Genomic DNA, 19,522 nt, shown 5'->3' with positions numbered 1-19,522 from the left:
ACTCTTGGCAGGACTCAGTGTGATCCATGGGACCCCAGCTTCTGCTGCCCAGCAGCATTCTTAGATGTAAATAGCATATGCACTGGGAATAAATATTTACAAAAAAAACAAGGTACATTAGTGGAGCTGGGAGGGCTTTGGGCTGGAGACTACAGGAGGCACTGTCAACTCCAGCACCTTGAGCGGACTCCAGAGCATCTGGATAAAAAACTGGAACATGTGTACTGCCAGTCAGGGTGGAGGGGACCAGCTAAACAGCTCAGGGCTTCTCTTTCAAGGGAGACAGCCTGGGTGCTGAATAGGATGCCATGGAGTAAGAGTCCAAAGCATCATCAGAAACACATGAAGAAAGAGTCATAATTGAATTAATTGCTAAGAGATGCAATAAAAGGTCCCAGGGTTCAAAAGGCCTGGGCAATTATAAAGGTAACAAGTAACAAGAACATCCCTTCTGACATGTCTTGAGTGTTCACTGCAAGGACAGTGGGACAGCATAAGGCTTTTCTCTCCTCCAAAATACTCTGTAATTTTAAAAATAATTTTCACACCCTTTATCAAGATGAAAAAACATCCACTTTTTTTTTCTTGAGAAAAAAAAAAAAAAAAACAGAACTTCTCCAGTATTTCATTGTGGAAACAAAATGTTGCATTTCCAAAAGAAAATGCTCTCTCTACTGGTGGGCTGCATTGAACTAGGGAATTTGTCAGCCTCTTAGCCGAATCTGGATGTCAACTTGAAAAGACTGGCTTTGAAACAGGCTGGCCCATTCTCCTTTCAGTAAATTGAGCCAGATCAATACTGTTGCAGCTATCCAGAAGTCCACAACAGAACCCATCAGCAATGACAAAGTCTCCGCCTTGCAGCCACTGGGACTTCTAAGACATACTGAATTCACAGCAATGCAACCAGCGAACTGCTGAGACTTCAGAGGAGCCTAAATCCTTTGTCACTCTATAGCAGGAAAGAGCACTGGCATCCTGCCAGTGCCAGTCAGGTGAGTGAGCTAATGAAGATGTCCAACATGGAAGCATCCTATGTCTGACTTTTTGTTGTTGAACTGATGAATTCTGAAGTAAGGGATGGAGGGAATGGGAAAAATTTTGCTTGGAAAGTTTCCAACCAACTCTTGAATATGCCTTCAAATAGCCAGGTTTACATCAAGCCATGTGTGCTGCTGGGCCATGTAGAAGTCTGCCTTCTGGCAGTAGGTCAGTCAAGTTTCCATGTTTCTCTAGGCTTCTCAAAGAGAGGGGATGTGGCTGAGAAGAGTCTTCAGGCATGGCACAACATGGCAAATACCATGCTGGGAGGAAGCAGCACTGCTAAGGAGTGGTAAGAAATGGAGCTCTCAGCCCACCAACACCCCAAAATTACTGGAAAGCAAAATGAACCACCATGTCTCCCTTCCTATCCCCACCCCACTTGCATGCCCTAGCACAGCATTTGCTTCCTGTCTCTATACGGAGTCACAGCAGAGCTGTGTGCCTTCCTCCATCCACACCATTGCCACAACCCTCACACAAATCTGGGTGGTGCAAACTCTTGGACCAGAGGATGTCCCTGAGGAGGAGGCCAAGTGATAGGGTGAGGGCTGCAGGGAGTTTGTAATTACCATAGGGGTGTACTCTGTCACCAGGCGGAGCTCATTGATCCGAACGAAATAAGTCATCTTCTCAGCATCAATATCATTGTTCATATCCAGATCCCTCCGCTGGTTGTCTACCTGAAGACATGCAAACACACCAACAGTCACAGCTGTACTCTGTTCCTATCGCCCCCTCCAGAGGCACTGTTGGCACTCACTCAGAGAGGCAACCACCCCCTGGAACACCACCATCCTCTCCCTGCCACCACATAATCCCCACTTCTGAAAGTCCAGCACCTACAGAGAGCAGCCTACACTGCTAGATAAGGATCTTCCACCCTCTTTCAGTTTCCCAAAGACAAGGCAAATTCATGGCACTACAGAAATCACCAAGGACTCCAGACATCCCTACAGTATCCTCTTCCTGATGCACTGGAGACAGGGAAGATCAGCTGATAAACTATTGTGTTGTGGGGAGAGATCACGAAATAGCCTAACTCCTAGCATCAATTTTTGGCTTTACATCCATTTTCAAAATCTTCATCTGGTTATTCTGTTTCGTCTGCAAGTAATAAACATTGGCAGGGCCTGTATGGATTTCCTGGAAACATTTTGAAAGCAGGAAATCTCTCTAATGAAAAGAGGATTTTTTTTCCCCAGTACAGCATACAAAAAAAAAAAGAGAAAAATATCAAGCCCAGCACATTTTAGCTTTAGAGGAAAATCCACCCTGCTACATATCTCCCCACACTCCCTCCCTCCCCCCAAATGATGTGATTTTACTGAGGTCTTGGTGACCCTGTAAACAGAAAAAAAAAAAAGCAGTCAACCACTGAATGATAGCTAAACCACCTGAAGGGGCAGAGTTGCCTTGCAACATATGCAGGACATGACTGAGTTGAGACATGGGGATGCTGGGCTCTGACATATAATAGGATCAAAGTTTGGTATTTGAAGGCCTTCAATACACATGTTGAATGAGGTTCTCGGAGCTGAGGAAAAGTCCACATGCATAGCCCGTATTTTACTTTCTGCATCTGTAACAACCTCTGAAAGTGCTTGTGTTAGTTTTTCCAGCAGTGTGCAGACATCCAAGGCCTTTTTTTGCTATTCTCTGGTCATTCAAAAGGTCTTTGATCTCATAGAGGGCCATAGCACCCTGTCTGGCAACTCAAACTAGTGCTTTTCAGACTGCACAGCCTCATTCCTCTCTTAGATTTTCCCCCTCCATAAAATGAAAGGGCAGCTCTACTCAAGTAAATGAGATCAGGCCAATGTGACACCTGGTGGGTGAGAACAGACAGGCCTTGGGAACCAATCTAAAGCACTCCAGACTCCACGGAAAGTCTTCTCTTGACTTTCATGGGCTTCTTAAAACATCTGATTTCCATTTGGGGATAATAACTTCTCAAATCTGCAGTTAACATTCATGACCTTAAGGGAATAAGGCTGGGAAATAGCCTACATCTAATAGTCGAAGATCAGTCAAAATGTCTTTATCACTCCATATAACTAGCTTGCTAGCATCTGTTAATTATGTTCTTTATAGGTCTATCGGGCCAGTTTCCCCACTAGAACAAATCAGTTTCCCTTCACCATATGCAAAAGAAGTGTCACCAGTTGACAGCAGCCCATCCTACTACTCTAATTACAGTTTAAACTTCTAAGCATTCTAAGTGTTATCATGCTCTGCAAAAGCAAAGAAAAAATGAGTTTATGCTTCTGATTCACTGCTGTCCTGGTTGCGCATCTTCAAATAAGTATTTGATTGAAAGTTCCTGTCTCAGCTCTTTTTTTCTTTTCCTTTTTATCTTTGATCCCTTACTCCTACACAGTATTCAGCAAAGAATAAAAGGAAAAATAATATATCTGAATATCTTGATTTAAGAAAAACTGATAATTAGATAAGTGAGTTGTCAACCACAGTTAAATCTGACTAGTGTATTAGCTTCCTGCTTGGTTTTTGTTTTATTTTTTTGGGATTTTTTTCTTATTAAACAAGAGTTCAGCTGCAAAAACTGGACTGTGAACAAAGAATATTCAATATAATCCAAATTCTAACAATCCAGACATTTTCTTTTATCAAACACCCTCTCAATGCAGTCATCCTCACTATCTGCCACAGTGAAAAACAAAGGAACTTTTCAGTATTTTTGGAAGAAAATCACCATGACTAAGAAACAAAACGGAGATGTGTGTCGCTTCAAATTGCAATGCCTGCACATAGCGAATAAAAGGTTAAATAAAAGGACCTGCCTACCTATTGCTCACTCTTAGATCATCCTTTCTGAATTATTTGGATAATGCCGGTGGTAAACATGGTGCAGGAAACTATGAGAAAGGAAGGGGAACAAACTGGCTTTGTCCAATTTTTGACCAGCCTGGATCTAGGACTTGGCCAAGCTGTCACATTTAGTTTCCCTAGTACACATAATGTGTCTTCATTACACTTCCCCCTCCACGGTGTGCTTAGAACTCTGCTGACATAACAGACTTCACTGGCTTTCAGGACATTTTGTGCTGCCTAGAGCTGCTCTTCTAAGATACATCTCTTTCTCCAGTATTCTAGTGCCACACTTGTGTGAGAAGGGGCCACACTAGAAAATGGACATAATCGGCGGAATACTTGCTCTTAGCTTTTTTCGGTACCCTTGTAGCAAGTATATAGCCCTTCTCAATACCATCTCCTTAAATCTCAGAAAACTTCAAACTTCAGTAGCTTCAAATTTAGTGAGGCACCAGCACTTACTGAATACAACTGTATCCATCCCTGAGAAACTGCAAATAAACATTTTTAATGGGCCCATGCCCAAAGCCCATTTAGGGAATAACTGCAAATCATAGTACAGCAGACAGAAAAAGTGTTTGGGACTTCTTTTGGCAGCAGAGCATTTATAACTGCAGAGACCCAGTCTGGACCTGCTTTCAGTCATGATGGAAAAGTTGTGCACTGATTGAGACAGCCTTGCCTGTCTGAAGTGATGCTTGGCAAGACCTGCTATCATGCCTGCTGTGTTGATTCATTGTAACATGGCCTCTAGATGCTCTTTGTGTGCCTCAGGAACCTTACCAAAACCACGGAAACCCATCCAAGTAAAACTGAGTTCCAGGCAGGTCACTCAGAAACAGAAACGTCATTCTTTACACTGGGTGCTGGACCAGATCCACAGGGCGAACACTTAAAATGGAGAACCTTATCAGGTGTAAAAAATGTTGCATATTTTGGTGATGGGTACTCTGCAAGTAAAAAGTAAAAGGCCTCTCTGGGGCAGGAAGCACTACAGATGTGCTTTTAGGTGGGCAAGCAGTGACTATCAATTACAAGCCTTGTTTTTTGGCTTCCTCTAAGGTGACTGCCACTACACTAGGTTTGTCCAAGCCTTGTCCAGCCTGGCCTTGAAGACTGTCAGGGATGCGGCAGCCACAGCTTCTCTGGGCAACTAGTGCCAGAGTGTCACCACTCCCTTAGTGAAGAATTCCTTCCTAATGTCCAAGAGAGAGCAGCTTTAAACTTCTCTGTCACTACCACCTGGAGATTTCACTTCTTCCCTACCATGACTGCGGGCAGGTCTTTAGCTCTTGTCCTAGAGCCCCTCTCATCAAACCTAGCAGGCAGAGGAACTTCTAAAATGGGGGGGTGATTTTGGGGGATACAGCTTGTTGCACGGCACCGGTTCCCGAGCCGGGAGCAGCTGGGGAGCAGCCGCGGCTCTCCCCGCCTGGCTCCCCGGGGTCATCTGGCCACGGCGGCGGCAGCAAGTTGGGTGCTGTCCCCGAACACGCTGCTCCACGTCACTCCACGCTACAACGCGGGCTCACGCACCATGCGAAATAGCGTGACGGTGTTCGCCTCGACGCCGTAGTGGGACAGGACCGCGGGGCTGGTGCTGAGGCCGAAGGGCACCTCCGGGATCCGGCCAGCTGTCAGGAGAAACTGGGATGCTTCGGGGCTCTCAGGTTCCTGCGGAGGGAGAAGGAGGGAACGTGGAGAAGGCGGAGGTAGGGAGCGGTGCCCGCCGCCCTTCATGAGGTAGCGCGAGGGTGACACCTAGCGGCAGTCGGGGAGAACCGCCCGGGTCAGGCCCCCCTGCCGGGAGAGAGGGGAGAAAACCGGACAGCCGAAGGGAGGGACGGCATCTTTCTCTCCCGTTATCACCTTGCTTGTGCTGACGGGATGCTGCAGAGATCACCCTCCTCCCTTCTCCCGCCAACCATCGCTCCTCCCCAGAATCAGGGATGTTACAAGCGACGTGCCCGGCGCACTGTGGGTGTCACAGCCACAGCTAGCAGGTGCCACAGCGCTGTGCAAGCCTGGCCTTCCCTTTCTGTGAAGCCACACGTCTTACCCACACGCTTGCAGGTGACACTGTGATTGTGAGAAGCCCCAGAGGTCTCAAAAGGGAGGGGAGAAAGCCAGAATCTGGATGTAGCATGCTTAAATATATATAGATATATGAAATCATGAAATAATGGAATGAGAATCACAGAACGGTTTGGGTTGGAAGCAACCTTAAATCTCATTCAGTTCTAACCCTCCTGTCATAGGCAGGGACACTCTCCACTAGATCCGGTTGCTCCAATCCCTGTCCAGCCTGGCCTTGAACACTGCTGGGATTGGGGCAGCAACAGCTTCTCTGCACAACAGGTTTCAGTGTCTCACCTACCCTATAATGCAGAATTTCGTCATAACATCTAATCTAAATTTACCCTCCTTCAGCTTAAAGTCATTGCCCTTGTCCTGTCCCTACACGTCCTTGTAAAAAATCCCTCTTCATCTTTTTTGCAGGCACCCTTTAGGTATCAGATACACACATATAATTATGCACATACATGTATATAAATATATAAAAATGCAATTTTTAAGATAAACTTGATTTTAGAGTCAGTGGTTTACAACTTTTGCAAAACCACCATGCATTAGTAGCATCCTGGCTCCTTTTAAAAAGCTGTCTTAGACACATACTTTAAAAAGTAGCCAATGCAAACACATCAAGGGATAAAAATGTGCAATTTCTCAGTAATTTAAGGTCCATTTCCTTTCTTGAGCAAGAGCATTGGCTACAACCTTAACCTGTATTGAAGCACCCCTTGCTATTCCCATTCCAACCTTTTGAGTAATGTATTTTTGATACCTTTTATTGGATTTAAATTCTCAAGACACAGTCTCTGCTAGAAAATAACTGGTTTGTTTTTCTTTTTAGTTTGAACCATCAGTTCAGCTGTTTGTGAGCCCAGAGTGGATTGAAAACAAAATTCTTTCTTTATTCAAAAGAAAAACATGTCTCGTGACCTGTTTTGAAATGCCAGCACAACAACATGGCTCTGGTGAGAGCACTAAAGCCTGGGGTGTGAATAACCGCACTGAATTTTGGAGCATTCCTAAGAAAGCTGGAGTTTAATCAGGCCAAGAACTGCCCTTTCTCACAGACATGCAGGGTTTCTGGAGCAGTGTGCTGTTTTTCCATCATGGCATTCTGTTCCCAGTCAAAGAGGCTGTGCTCATTATACAGGGAGATTGCCGAGCCACGTACTGCAGTGAATTAAAAGGCTGCAGTAGAAAAATAATTTATGGAGAACAGAGAACATGGGCATTATGTGGATGAATATACTCTCAGGCAGAGGGCCAAGACAAGCCCTCATGGCACACATAGGTCTTTATCCACTGTTTAAACGCAGCCCTGTCATGCATCAGGCACTGGACGACTGACACGTTGCTGCCTGCTGCCTCATGCTCCTGGCAGACTGGGCCACATGGCACCAGCCTCCTGTCTCTGTGGAATGAAATCGTGCACCAACAGAGAGGCCACAGTGGCACACAGAACACCAGTGGTTATGCCCTTGCATAGCTCTGCCCAGCAAGAACCCACAGTCCCTGCTGCTGCTTAGCAGCAGGCTCTGTGCCCCAGGTACAGCCTTGCCACAAGCCCATCCAGCTGTCCAAGGGGAAGGAGGTATCTCCATACAGTGAGATTCCGTTGCTGGTTTGCAGTACTGCAGCACTGTAAGAGTGAGGAGCTCCAAATGCCTGCAGGCACTGCAGGTGAGGCAGCTGGTGCTCTCTGATCAGTGCTTAGCAAGGCCCCTGGGGCACAAGCCTCCAGCACTCCCATGCTTCTTGCTTCATACCATCAGTCCTCACTCTGTGGTGGGCTGTAAGGTGCCATTTCCCTGTACCAAGGCCATGATGCCCTCCCTAGGCTGCCCTCCAACCCCAGGCATGGGGCAGAAGGAAGGTGCTTTCAGAAGGAGCTGTTTTTGAAAAGCTGAAGTCTTTTCTGACAGGAGCGATGAGGCAGTGTCTGGGCAGCAGAAGCCCAGAGAAGAGCTCAAGTAAAAGGGGGAAAAAGGTGGGATTTGTGCACCTTAAAATCAATGAGGATACTGACAAAGAGGTCCCTGTTTTGTGGTGCTATAAATAAATATTTTTGTCTTGTTTCCTGAGGAAAAACATTCACGTAATTTTGAGAGCAAGGAACACATACCATCACTCACCTCTGAATTCAATTGAATTCACACACAGAGAGGCAGAGGCCTCAAGGGTATCAACTCTGGGGAACAAAGCAGCAAGGCAGAGAGACCATGCCTACACAGCCTCTGGGAGGAGGCTGCAGCTTGAGCTCACTCTTGGACTTCAGAGGGCCCGCACCAGTGCTGCTCCCCAGTACCCAGCTTCCTTAGCCCCATGACACAGGCAGTGCCTCGTTCTGTCACTGCTGACTAAAGCAAACTGACATTCCCACTCATGCCTCACCAACACTGCTTCTCTGCCACCCACATTTCTATTTTGCTTCCCCTGCAGCATTTCTCTTTCTCTGGCTCCAGGGTTCCTATGACCTCCTTCACCTTCCTCCTTTGCTTCATCTCCCTTCCCACACATAGATCAAATTCCCTGCATTCCCTCTGTGGCCTGTCACACCCCAGCACTTTTTGGGACAGAGCTGCCTTTGGAAGGTGTATATGCCACATCCAGCTCCATGCTCTTATCAGGGTGGGACTGAGTTCATAGCTGGTGGAGGGGAGGTGCTGTGAACACACCTGGAAGAATCCAATGACCGCCACCTCTGCCCCACTGATGAAAGCTTCAGCATCTGCAACGTTGTCCAACAGGACAGGTTTCTCTGCAGTGCTGCCTGTGCCTGGAAAGGAGAGGTCATGGTTGGACAGAGGGTACAGAAACAGCTCCCCCCAACATGCATGAAAGCATCCCCACACCTTACAGTCTCACCCACACACCTCTCCTGCAAGCTCAACAAAACCTTCCTGGGTAAAAAAGACTCCCTACAGCAGACCCAGCCTTTCCCCAAGCCAGGACGAATTCTCACTTACTGTGGGATGCAGAGCTGTTGTCTCCAGCACATGCTGCTGGAGAGCCCCTGGTGAGCAGGATGATCAAGAAGCACAGGAAGATGGAGGTGTTCATGGTGCCAGCTTGGCTTGTCCTTGCCATGGCACTCTGCTCAGCTCCTCTCCAGCAAGAGACACGTCAGCTGCTGCAGGGGCCCATAGCCACTCTCTGCGTGATGGGAAGAAAGCAGCTGGCCCAGGATGAAGCCTTCAGCTCCAGAGATAACCTCCTGGCTAGGAGAGAGCCCCTCGCTGCTGCAGAGGCAGCAGCCTTGGAGAGCCTCACCAACACCACCACCAGTGCATCCTCACCCATAGCGCTGGACACTTTGGCTACCCTGTGCCTGTGTGACTAGGTGCCCCAGCAGGGTAAGAACATCTCTCCTCACAGAAGGAGCCACTGCACTTCTCCAAGTGCTGGGGCACAGAGGATGATGCCCCCTTGTGCTTGGGCAACAGGGCAGTCACTGGGACATATTTTGAAGGAGGCAGGCTATTTTCTGGCTGAAACATGCTCTTAAGCCCTCCTATAATGCATTCTCCACATACACATCACTGACAAACACTCTAGAAAAGAATGTGACACTTATACAGAAAAGAAGAAAGAAACTGGTTTTATTCTTGGGACACTGAAGTCTTGTTACAGCATCTAGCTGCATTCCCCCTGACTGGTTTTGCCTGCACAAGGATGGATTTTAACGGGGTGGGGCACCAGATACAGACCAGGAGACCATCATGGAAAGTAAGTAACCATTTATGGTGAGTCAGAACATATGGCAAGTATAACTCAGATAGGGATTTTCCAGGGACCAGTCCACCCTGCCAGGTGATCTTGTTTCCTAGAAAAGGCACTTCTGGGACCAGAGTTGGTATAAGAGAGATGGAGGCAGCAGAAGGAAGTACTGGGAGCAAGGGGGGGAGACACTTCCCAATTTAACCCATTAGGTGTAACGATGGGGTGGCGGTGAGAAAGGGCAGGTTATTTTCAGTGTATCAGAAGCAGCAGCAAAGGCCGCCTGCAGGCCTGTGCATCTACCGAGGCTGGCACAGAGCCCCAGCACCCATGGGAAGGGTTGCCAGGGTTGTGGCTGGCCACAGTGGCAGGAAGGAGCAGCATGGTGGGCATGGCCCACCTGGAGACTGGTGCAGGAGGCAAGGGGTTGGGAAGGGGGAAGGCAAACTGAGTGAACTTATTCTGTCCATTCCTTCTTGATGGACAGGTTCCACTCCCAGGTGAGATGGTCATGCTTGTCATCATCTGTGAAGAAGGACTTGTTGTGATAGGTGCCTCGAGCCAGCATACCCTTAGGGGCCTCCTCAATAGGCGTCAGGAACTCATACTCCTCTGGCCGTGGCCCGTAGCTGCCAACCATGAATGTGGCTTTGTCCACTAGGAGAAAATAATTCACAAAGTATGAGTCCCACAGGTGGAGAGTGATCAAGGAGCATGGGCACAAATCACAGACAGAAAGGAGATAGTGGGGAGAGAAAGGGACAGTCCATGTCAGCAAGGGAAACAGAATCAGTGGGAAAAGTTAGTGAAGCATAAGGACAGCTGGAAAGATAAATGAATGGGCAGATGTACAAGCAATTCAGTTAGTATCCTCTCATATGTGTTCTGCTGTAAGGGAGTGGGTACACCCAATGTATGACTCAAGATCTCTCTTGATCCCCTGATACTCTATTTTCTTGTGAGAAGACACCACTTGTGTGTGCTGGAGCCTTAGAGGTGGTTGCATGCAGAAATGCACGAGGGACGTGTGTATGCAAAATGGGGGTCTCCTCTGCCTCATCCAGGCAGGGCAACACTGCAGAAAGAGGAGTGCTTTTGGGGGCAAACACAGGTCTCTGCACACAGCGGGAGGTTCCATAGAGCAATTCTGAATTTTACCAAGTGCATTTGGAAGAGCTTTCAGGGGGTGACAAGCTCCACACAGGCTGAGCCACTCTAAAGGGGAGGAGGGGAGGTGAAGAGCTCTGTATAGAGAGGAAATCTGTGGCAAGCACTGTCTAAGCAGTGTCTCTTAGGACTGCTGCTGCAGACAGACAATGGTGTAGCATACAGATACCAGAGGTGGCTCATATTGAGCTTGCACAGGAACAGGAAGCAGTTGGCCTGGGTGATTCAGGGTGCAGGCTAAGGCACTCTGCTGAGAAGCTTTGCCTCCTACATGGTGGCACAGGGTGGGCCTTGGGACCAGGATGCCCTGTCCTCATCCAGAGATGCCAGCACACTTCTTTAAGTAGAGGGACAAAGAGGTAGAAGCACGGATGAGCAAAGCAGAGAGCTCTTACCCTTCACCCCTGTTCGGTAGGTGTGTTGCACATATTTCAGTCCTGACACAATGTCCCTGTTTACCTGCAAGAAGTGACCAGAAAGAAGTGTCAGGGGAAGGGGGTTGATTTTATAGCTGTTGTTTTTCCCTCTCCTTGGAGACATACCCATCTTGGCTTCCTACACCACTGCTCTCAAAGGTTCGGCACAAGGCACATTGTGAGGACTTCTCCATAGGCACCTGAGACCTGCAGCATCCTCTGTGCATTTCTTGCACTTCTCCATCCTTTCCCCTGACTTTGAAGCTGACTGAAGCACATCAGCCAGCTTCACAAAAGGGGCTGATGAGGACAAAGAAAAGTGAAGCAGGGAATTCCTGGTTGACAATTTCCGTTTGAAAATCAGACATGTATGACTAGGGTTATCCATGTAAGCACAAATTGGGGGGCAAGGTTAACTGAGCACTCCCAGCTACTCTCTAAGCTCTGTTGAGAGCTGGCAAGTTTCTCCTCAAAAGACAGAGGGGCACAGTTTTCTTCATAGCTTTTCCTCAGACCTCCTATGGATAGCTTGAATGTATCCCTTGCTGTCCACCTCCAGCATACATTGCCTCCCCACAGCACTATTCAATCTGGAAACAAGACGGGCAGATCCTTTTAAATCCCAGGAGATAATTCACATGGTGCCAGCCCTTACCAGCCTTAGAACTGAGGGAGGGAGTTAGAACAACTTGTCTGGCTCCAGGCATCTCCTGTCAATAGGCTGCAGATACAGATGGAAATATTTCATAGCACAAAGGAGAGCTGGAGGTGTCTCTGGACACAATCCCTGAAAAAGCAAGCCTCAGAGAAGAAGGGAAATCTTTCCTACAGAATGGAACACATTAACACTTTCCCTTGTCCATTTCAGGAGAGCTATCTTCCTTCCCTTTTTGCCTTCTCTGCCAAGCCCAGCTTTGTTGCAGCAAACATTTGTTGGGGATGATCACTTCAGCACTGGATGCCACGCTGGAGTGTGGCCAAGTTTCATTTTCAGCTGGAAGCAGAAGAAATGGCTGACACACTGGTTAATGGGAGAGGGGAAGAAATGAGACCGTTTGGATATATTGTGACCCAGAAGAACTCGGGCATCTTCAGCTAAATGCTATGGTATTAAATCTTTTTTATGTATTCAGCCTTCCAGTTCCCAAAGGGGGCTAGAAGAAATCTGGAGAGGGACTTCCTACAAGGACATATAGTGACAGGATGAGGAGAAATGGCTTTCGTCTTAAAGAACGTAGGTTTAGATAAGATATAAAGAAGAAATTCTTTATTGTAAGGGTGGTGAGGCCCTGGCAGAGGTTGCCCAGAGAAGCTGTGGCTACCCCATCCCTGGCAGTGTTCAAGACCAGGTGGGACAGGACTTGGAGCAACCTGGTCTAGTGGAAGGTGTCCCTGCCCATGGCAGGGGGTTGGAACTGGGTGAGCTTTAAGGTCCCTTCCAACCCCAACCATTCTATGATTCTATGCATGATGCACAGCAATGCCAACTGTACCAGTACTTCATGGAAAGCAATTTTCTCTTCTCCTCCCTGTCCATTTCCACTTTGTGTGAAGTAAAGGTTTTCTGGTGGCTAAAATGCAAAGCCAAACTCAGCCAAAACTACCCATCTGGCTTCCAAATCACCTGTTCACCACTGTGAGTGGACAGAAAGCAACTTCTTCCAAGGGGCCATCAAGCACAAGCAATTCCCTGGAAATACCCAGTCCCTTGTTGGGCAGATGATATGTGAACCTATGGAAGCTATACAATGGCCCAACTCTTAGGCAGGCATGCTGCCTGGCTCTACTCATCCGGTAGGCTGCCACTGACCGGACTCAGCAAGTGATGAGAAGCAACAGGAAGGAAAACAACTCACTCTGAAGTGGATCTTAACTCTGTATTCCACTCCTTCCTTTAATACGAAGGTCTCTTTCTTGAGTGTTTCAAGATCACCTGTAAAGAGAGATCAAGCCATTAGCTAGACATTTCACAGTGAGAAGAGACCACATGCACAGAGGATGGGGCGGGGATTGGTGTCAAAAGCAAGCATCCCTTCAAGCACAGCACACTTGAAAAATGAGTATACAGAGGTCTGTGTAAGCAATTGCCCTGTTGAGAGCACATACACAGAAATGCCTAGGTGTATATATGTAGTGATTCTATGAATGTGCACGAGATAGAAATCTCTGGCACAGTCTTATGCAATGAAAAATGAAGGAAGAATCATGAAAAGTTCTACCTGCAAAAACTATGTACATATAATTCCAAGACATGACTATCAACAAGGACCATCTTGGACCTCAGCTGAACTTCAGAGCAGCATGTCCTATTTCTGCCAAAAGGGAATCATAGGCTCATGGGGGTCAAAGGCTCATTTGTTAACCAAGTGTCAGTTGAGTAGAAACACTTGGGAAACAGGATTCTGGTGAACTGGAAAAAGAAACCGGAAAATCTGCATATGTTAATTTAATTCCAATGAATTAACAAACTAGAAAATGAATTCTGAATGGAATGTTGGAATTTTTATTCAATGTTCACCTGAAACCCAACATGAGCCTCTCAAACCCAACCCCTCTAATCAGTGGGATATTGAAGTTACACCTGCCTTAGCTGTGTGGTTGAGGTCAGGGCTGTCTCTGGAAGTGATACTCTAGATTATTCTATTCTGTGTGTCTGTGTCCACATCTATCAAGATAATGCCTAAACAAACACAAGTCTGGGCACATATTCGCAAAGATGTTCATGCACAGACCGATTGCTGGGAATCTACAGGAGCATGTGCATGCTTCACCCATGCCCAGCCATGGTGTGGGTGAGTGAGAATGTTTTACAGCTGCTGCCCAGCTTGTGAGGCTTCATGGACTCTGCAGGGTTCTGAGTGCTTTTGGTTGAACAGGAAGCCTCTCTGCTCCTCTGGGCCCAGCTTCCTCTCTCTGCAGAAAAGTCCATATAAGGTGAAGCCTGGTTCTCTCCCCATGTCCTCAGGAGCCGGAACTGCAGCATTGCTTGATTCTGAAGTTTCAAAACAGTCGGTTACCCAAATGCATGCACATCCCATATGCTCGTGAGGTCTCATTGAAAGGTAGAAAGAAGAGAATGCAGGAAAAACTCAGGAGCTCTTTGATTAGTCTAGCCAGAGAAAAAGACCCTCAACAATTTTTTCTGTACATCTCCTTTTTCATACACATATACATCAAAATAAGAAATAAGGCTAAGATGCCTTTAGAGTTCCTCTGAAATCCACTGTAGCATCTCAAAGACAAGCTCCCTTTCAATGTGAAGCATGCCAGGGCCTTTGCTTGTTCCCCTTTGTGCGCAGTGACAGGAGTCTGAGCCTACCTGTAAGGTCCATGGTGATTGGTCCTGGAGCAGAGTCACATACCAGGGTGAGACGGGTGACCACGACATTGGGAGCTGTTGGGTCTGCAGGTAGGAAAGTCAGGGGGAAGCCGTCAGCTTGCAATATTACACAGGGGGGGAGAGGTGGGGAGGAAGACTGAACACTGTCTCTGAATACTGAAGAAACACAGAAACTGCACTTCACAGAACACCTATAAACAACAGACCATTAGTACAATAGGATCATGCATCTACCCCAGTTTGCCAACATGGATCCCTCCAACCTCCATCCCAATACCTAGAGGAGGTCTTTCCACTCCAAGGCAATCCCCCTGTAAAATCATTCTGAGCAGCAAGTCTCTCTTTCAGCATACAATGGTCCCCTCAGGGGTTTTTAACCCTTCAAGGGTCCTCCAAGGCCCACAGACCTCCCACCACAAGTTCCTTTCTGATGTCAGCATGCCCTAGTAACCTTACACCTAATGGTCAGGGCATCTTCCCTGTCTCTTTGACATACATCTTTCCACCTGTCCATCCCCAGTCCTCCAACAGAACTCTTGTACCTGGTAAAACAAGCTCCTTCTTCTTTAAGGCCACTTTGCACTATCCCCACAGCACACTGTTGTGATGCATCTCCCCAGTCCCTTCCTATCAGAATGCCCCAGCCTACCTACTACCACAGGTCCATCTCCCAGCAGGGACTTCTTGTATTTAGCAAGGCTTTCATCGTCCTTGTCCAACTCTTGCAGCTCCTGCAGTGTCTTCTGGGGAGGAGGTTTGTAGTTAAGTTTCCCATCCAGCTCATCATCATCATCTTCCACATGAGGTTCTTGGGTCTTCTCAGTCATGGTCACTTGGTCTGGGTAACAGAGGAGGGGGTAGTCAGTGAGATTGGTTTGGAAGGCAATCCCCAGGGGCAATTGCTCTGGGCACTGCGCAGCTCGATCCCTGGATAGGCAGGCACACACCCAGCACGGAGCGGGATCGTTAAAGGCAAATGGCGCTGATGATCGGCTGCAACCCGGCACTGCCGAGCCGATATTCTGGCTCGAACACAATCCCCCTCTGCCCCCTCTCCTCTCCCTGCAGGCACCACGCGCACACGCAGACCTACAGACCTACACCATTCTTCCCTCATGGGGAGGAGTTGCAGGAGCAGAGGCTGAAAGCAGAGTGATTTACAGCCACTCTGCAGCACAGTTGTGGCCGGCAGCCCTGCAATTACAAGCCACCGTGCTTCAGTGCTCGCCAGCTACCTCACACAAAGAGCCACTGCCACGCACTGGGGCACAGAGAGACATGAATAAAGCCAAGGCCAGGGGTTTCATTTACCCTTTCACAATAGGCTAAAAGCCACATTTCATAGAAAGCTCAAATACCTGGCAGCAGCTCCCTTATATTAGCAAGTAGCCCTCAAGGAAATGCACCCACTACAGTCTTATCTGCTGGTGTTCCCAGCACTTGCTCCAGGAACAGCTCAGTTCAGGCACCAATCTTATCTCCTTCCCGCTGAGGAAAGAATCATGATGGTGACTGCATCCAGCCCAGCTGCAGAGCAGCCATGTGTACCTGTGCTGCATCAGTGGGGTTTCTCCGAAGAGAGGCAGGATGGCTGGAGCCCACAGCCAGGACATGCACTGCTGAAAGCAGGAGTGCAGCAAAGCTGCTTGGGTGGCATCCCAAATGGGAGCCAGAGTGGGGAGAGATCAACTGATGAGCAGCCAGGTTATGGAATGGCAGAACAGGAGACAGGCAGGAGAGGTGAGCAGTGCTGCGCCAGGTCCCCCTTAGTCAGCTGCCTGCCTTGTGGAGCCAGCCGCATGGTTTCAGACACTTTGCCATTCTTCAGAGAAAGGCAGAAAACAGCAGTCCTCTGGTGCAGTGGCAGTTGTCACAAATGGCCAAGCCATTCCTTGCTGTTTGGCAGCAAAAGGATTTGGTCAAGCTACACAGTTCATTCAGTTCACTTCCACTTATCCTTGTATTAACCCCTTTTTCGAGACTGTCCCAACTAAAAATTCCCCTTTTTGCCTGATTATTTGCAGTTTCCCCAGCAAGCCCTTTATCCTTCTCTGCAGCTGGCCTTAACATTCACCCCTGCTCCCGTAAGTTAAACTGGCAGCTAGTGGAATAGTTCGCTCATTCATTAAACTAGAAATGAAATGCAAAAAAAGCTATACACGCAACAGTTCAGGGTGAATCAGCAAGTGGAATCAGGCAGCAGTGAGTAATATCCAGACTTCCCAGTGCAATTCCAGTGGGGAAAAAATAATGAAAAAATCTCCAAACCAAAAGAAAAACCCCACAAAACAGGGAGGGATATATTGACATGTACAACAGGACAGAGAAGAATCAAGCAGCAGAAGAATAAGAAGAGTGGTGTCACAGTTGAGAATGCTAATAGCCATCACAAGACTACTTTGCAATTTTGTGGTGAGTCAGGAACTAGTGCAGAGCAAGCAGCTGGGAAATAAATGGGAATCCCAGCTCCCATGAACAGGGAAGAAAACACGTCCCAGCAGCTGAGTAACTGTGGCTGAGTTCATGCCCAGCCTTACAAGTGTGAAGGACTTACACACCATAGGGAAGGCCCTTGAGCTTGTCCTAAAGAGGAGGGAAACCAGAAGCTCCCTCAGGACAGCAACAACTGCTCATGCCCCATTGCTCTGCGGCCCCAGCATTAGTCACCTTACAAAGGCTTGCGATCCTCTCAGTGCCATCCCACATGCAGCACAGGAAAAGAATGTAATGAGCTGCAGCAGCCACCACCAGGTCTTGCCTTTCACTTGGGCTCCGGCTGCAGACCCATGTAATTTTCTCTCTCCTGAGCTCTCTCATGATACCAGGCTGCATCCGCCACCCCTACGACCACAGCGCAAAATTGCCTGTCTGACCCTGTCCTCCGGGAGGGGAGTGGGGGTGATTTAACACCAGAGAGAGCAATGGCCACACTTAAGAGAAAAAGCAGTCAGGGTTGCACCAGCTGGTTGCTCTCCATCCCTCAGACCTTCCCTTTGCATCACATAAGCCATATAGACATTCCCTGCCAGCCCATGTGGGTGGCTCACTGAACAACCCCTGGCTCACACACATCTTAGTATAGTACTGATGAGAGCCCATTCTGGCATTTCTTCCCTGGCTGTGGACCTGACCCTGCCTTCCTGCCAAATTCTCAGGCAGGAAGTGACCAAGAGAAAAGCGCACACCTCAGCTACCCCTGCCTCTACTTGCTCCAGCTCTACAAGCTGAGACATGCTACTGGGCTTTGGCACCAGCACTTCCCCAAAGTGAGTGTGGTACCCAGTTATGGGGGTCCCTGGGATCCTGTGCCACTGCCCAAGCCAAGGGCTGGGCTAAAATGGAGACCCCCCTGCAGGCAACAAGCCGCAGTACAAATGAGAAAATTAACCCTATAAATGCTCCACACAAGGAGAAATCTGGACGATTTGTGCTTTGCACCACTACATTTTACTCACGTTCCTGCGGCCGCAACCCACAGTCATGCATCACCTGTGCTTCTGAGGCCTAGCAGCACCCACAAAGCAGTGGGGAGAGGGGCAAGGGCAGCATTAGAGGTCCTTGCCAGAGAGGGAGATGGCTGCAGGATATGAAGGAGGAATCATGCCCTGCTGAGTGGTGCGAGCATCTCTTGGCTAGGCTCTGCTTGTGCAGTGAGGTGGCTGCCCTCACACCTGCAGTAGGAGTTGGGTTGCAGCAGGTGGGGCAGATGGTGGGAACCTCCTCAGCCTCCATACGCCTCCATGGGCACAAAGAGCAGTGACACAGGGGCAACATTTTATTTACCCTCCCTCTGTGCATCACTTCCCCAAAACCCCCTCTGATCGAGGGCTTATCTCCAGGAAGTGGGTTTAGCTGGGAGGAAGTAATTTTCCACAACAGGGGCAAAACACACCGACCCCTCCAGCGCCCCCGGCCATGACTCCCCATCCCACCCGCGGGGGAGGCGAGGGCAGAAAGGGAGCTCGGGGACTGACGGGTACCCTCCCACTGGGGTACACCCACCGACACCCCACGGAGGCCCTCCCACCACCCCAGGGGCTGCCTCTCCTTCCCCCTCCTCCAGCCCACCACAGCGTGGAGCCCAACTTCCCCCTCGGATGCAGTGGGGGCCCTGCCCGTCTCCCCGGGCAAGGCTGGGCAACGGAACCAGCCGCCGGGAACAAAGGCGCAAAGTTGAGCAGCGCCCTGGGACATGGAGCTGGGGGTGAGCCCTCTCCTGGCCCCCTGCCCGGCTCCCCCGGACTCTCCCCGCCGGGGGTTCGTACTCACCGGCTCAGCGGCGCCTGCGACCGGGGTCCTCCACTCAGCGCTCAGCTTTGAGCTTTGGCAGTTGGAGCAGGAAGGAAGTTGGTGAAGAGAGGAGGAAAAAAAAAAATAACGCTCACACGAATGGGGGGGGGGGGGGGGGGGGGGGAGAGGGAGGAAAAATAGAAAGAAAAAAGCCAGCCGCAGCAGCCGCCAGAGCCCACTCGCAGAGGAAGCCCTGCAGTCCTGCATGCTGCAGCGCTCACCAGCGCTCTCCGGCTCCGCTTTGTCTGCGCGCCCGCTGCGCTCTTTTTTGCGCAGAGGTGCGCGGGGCTTTGTTTACGGAGCTGAGCCCGGCTAGGGACGCGGGAATGCTCCCCGCTTCCGGAATCGTGTGCCTGGGAAGCGAGGAGGGGGTCTTTGTTTTGCAGTCCTGGCTTTTATTTTGTTTACTTTCCTGGTGTAATTGCAGTCGATTACAAAAGCTGGCCCTGATTTATGCCGATTAAAATAAGCGGAGAATCACGTTGAGTGTATTCCTGCATAGGTGGAGAGATACGGGGGGGGTGCAGTTGGGGTTCATTACTGATGAACCTCATTTTTCCTGGTTAACATATGCTACCTGCTGCACTTAACTAATGTTCCCAGCTCCCAGCCATTTTCACAGAAGCAGCTTCAAAGAGCAGCTACC

General features: G+C 48.9%; 2 protein-coding genes across 2 annotated transcripts in view; both read right to left on the bottom strand.

Moving 5' to 3' along the window:
• LOC101870224 (endoplasmic reticulum resident protein 27) overlaps positions 1-9,033 on the bottom strand; it is a 42,785-nt gene extending 33,752 nt beyond the window's left edge. The window contains 4 exon segments of the mRNA XM_034063412.1: positions 1,614-1,724; positions 5,410-5,547; positions 8,622-8,722; positions 8,913-9,033. Coding sequence (XP_033919303.1) covers positions 1,614-1,724; positions 5,410-5,547; positions 8,622-8,722; positions 8,913-9,033 — 471 coding nt within the window.
• Positions 9,034-9,523: 490 nt separating this feature from the next.
• ARHGDIB (Rho GDP dissociation inhibitor beta) lies at positions 9,524-18,971 on the bottom strand. Its single transcript, XM_034063097.1, has 6 exons — positions 18,856-18,971; positions 15,236-15,424; positions 14,566-14,649; positions 13,103-13,179; positions 11,226-11,289; positions 9,524-10,320 (listed from the first exon to the last, which is right to left on the bottom strand). Exons 2-6 carry the CDS (start codon positions 15,411-15,413, stop codon positions 10,121-10,123), a joined length of 603 nt encoding a protein of 200 aa, XP_033918988.1. The 5' UTR covers positions 15,414-15,424; positions 18,856-18,971; the 3' UTR covers positions 9,524-10,120.
• Between the last annotated feature and the right edge of the window lie 551 nt (positions 18,972-19,522).

This window comes from Melopsittacus undulatus, chromosome 5, assembly GCF_012275295.1.
Source record: "Melopsittacus undulatus isolate bMelUnd1 chromosome 5, bMelUnd1.mat.Z, whole genome shotgun sequence".
In the NCBI taxonomy this organism is placed as follows: domain Eukaryota; kingdom Metazoa; phylum Chordata; class Aves; order Psittaciformes; family Psittaculidae; genus Melopsittacus; species Melopsittacus undulatus.
The sequence above is the reverse complement of the archived record's forward strand: the minus strand, read 5'-3'. Positions and strand labels throughout refer to the sequence as shown.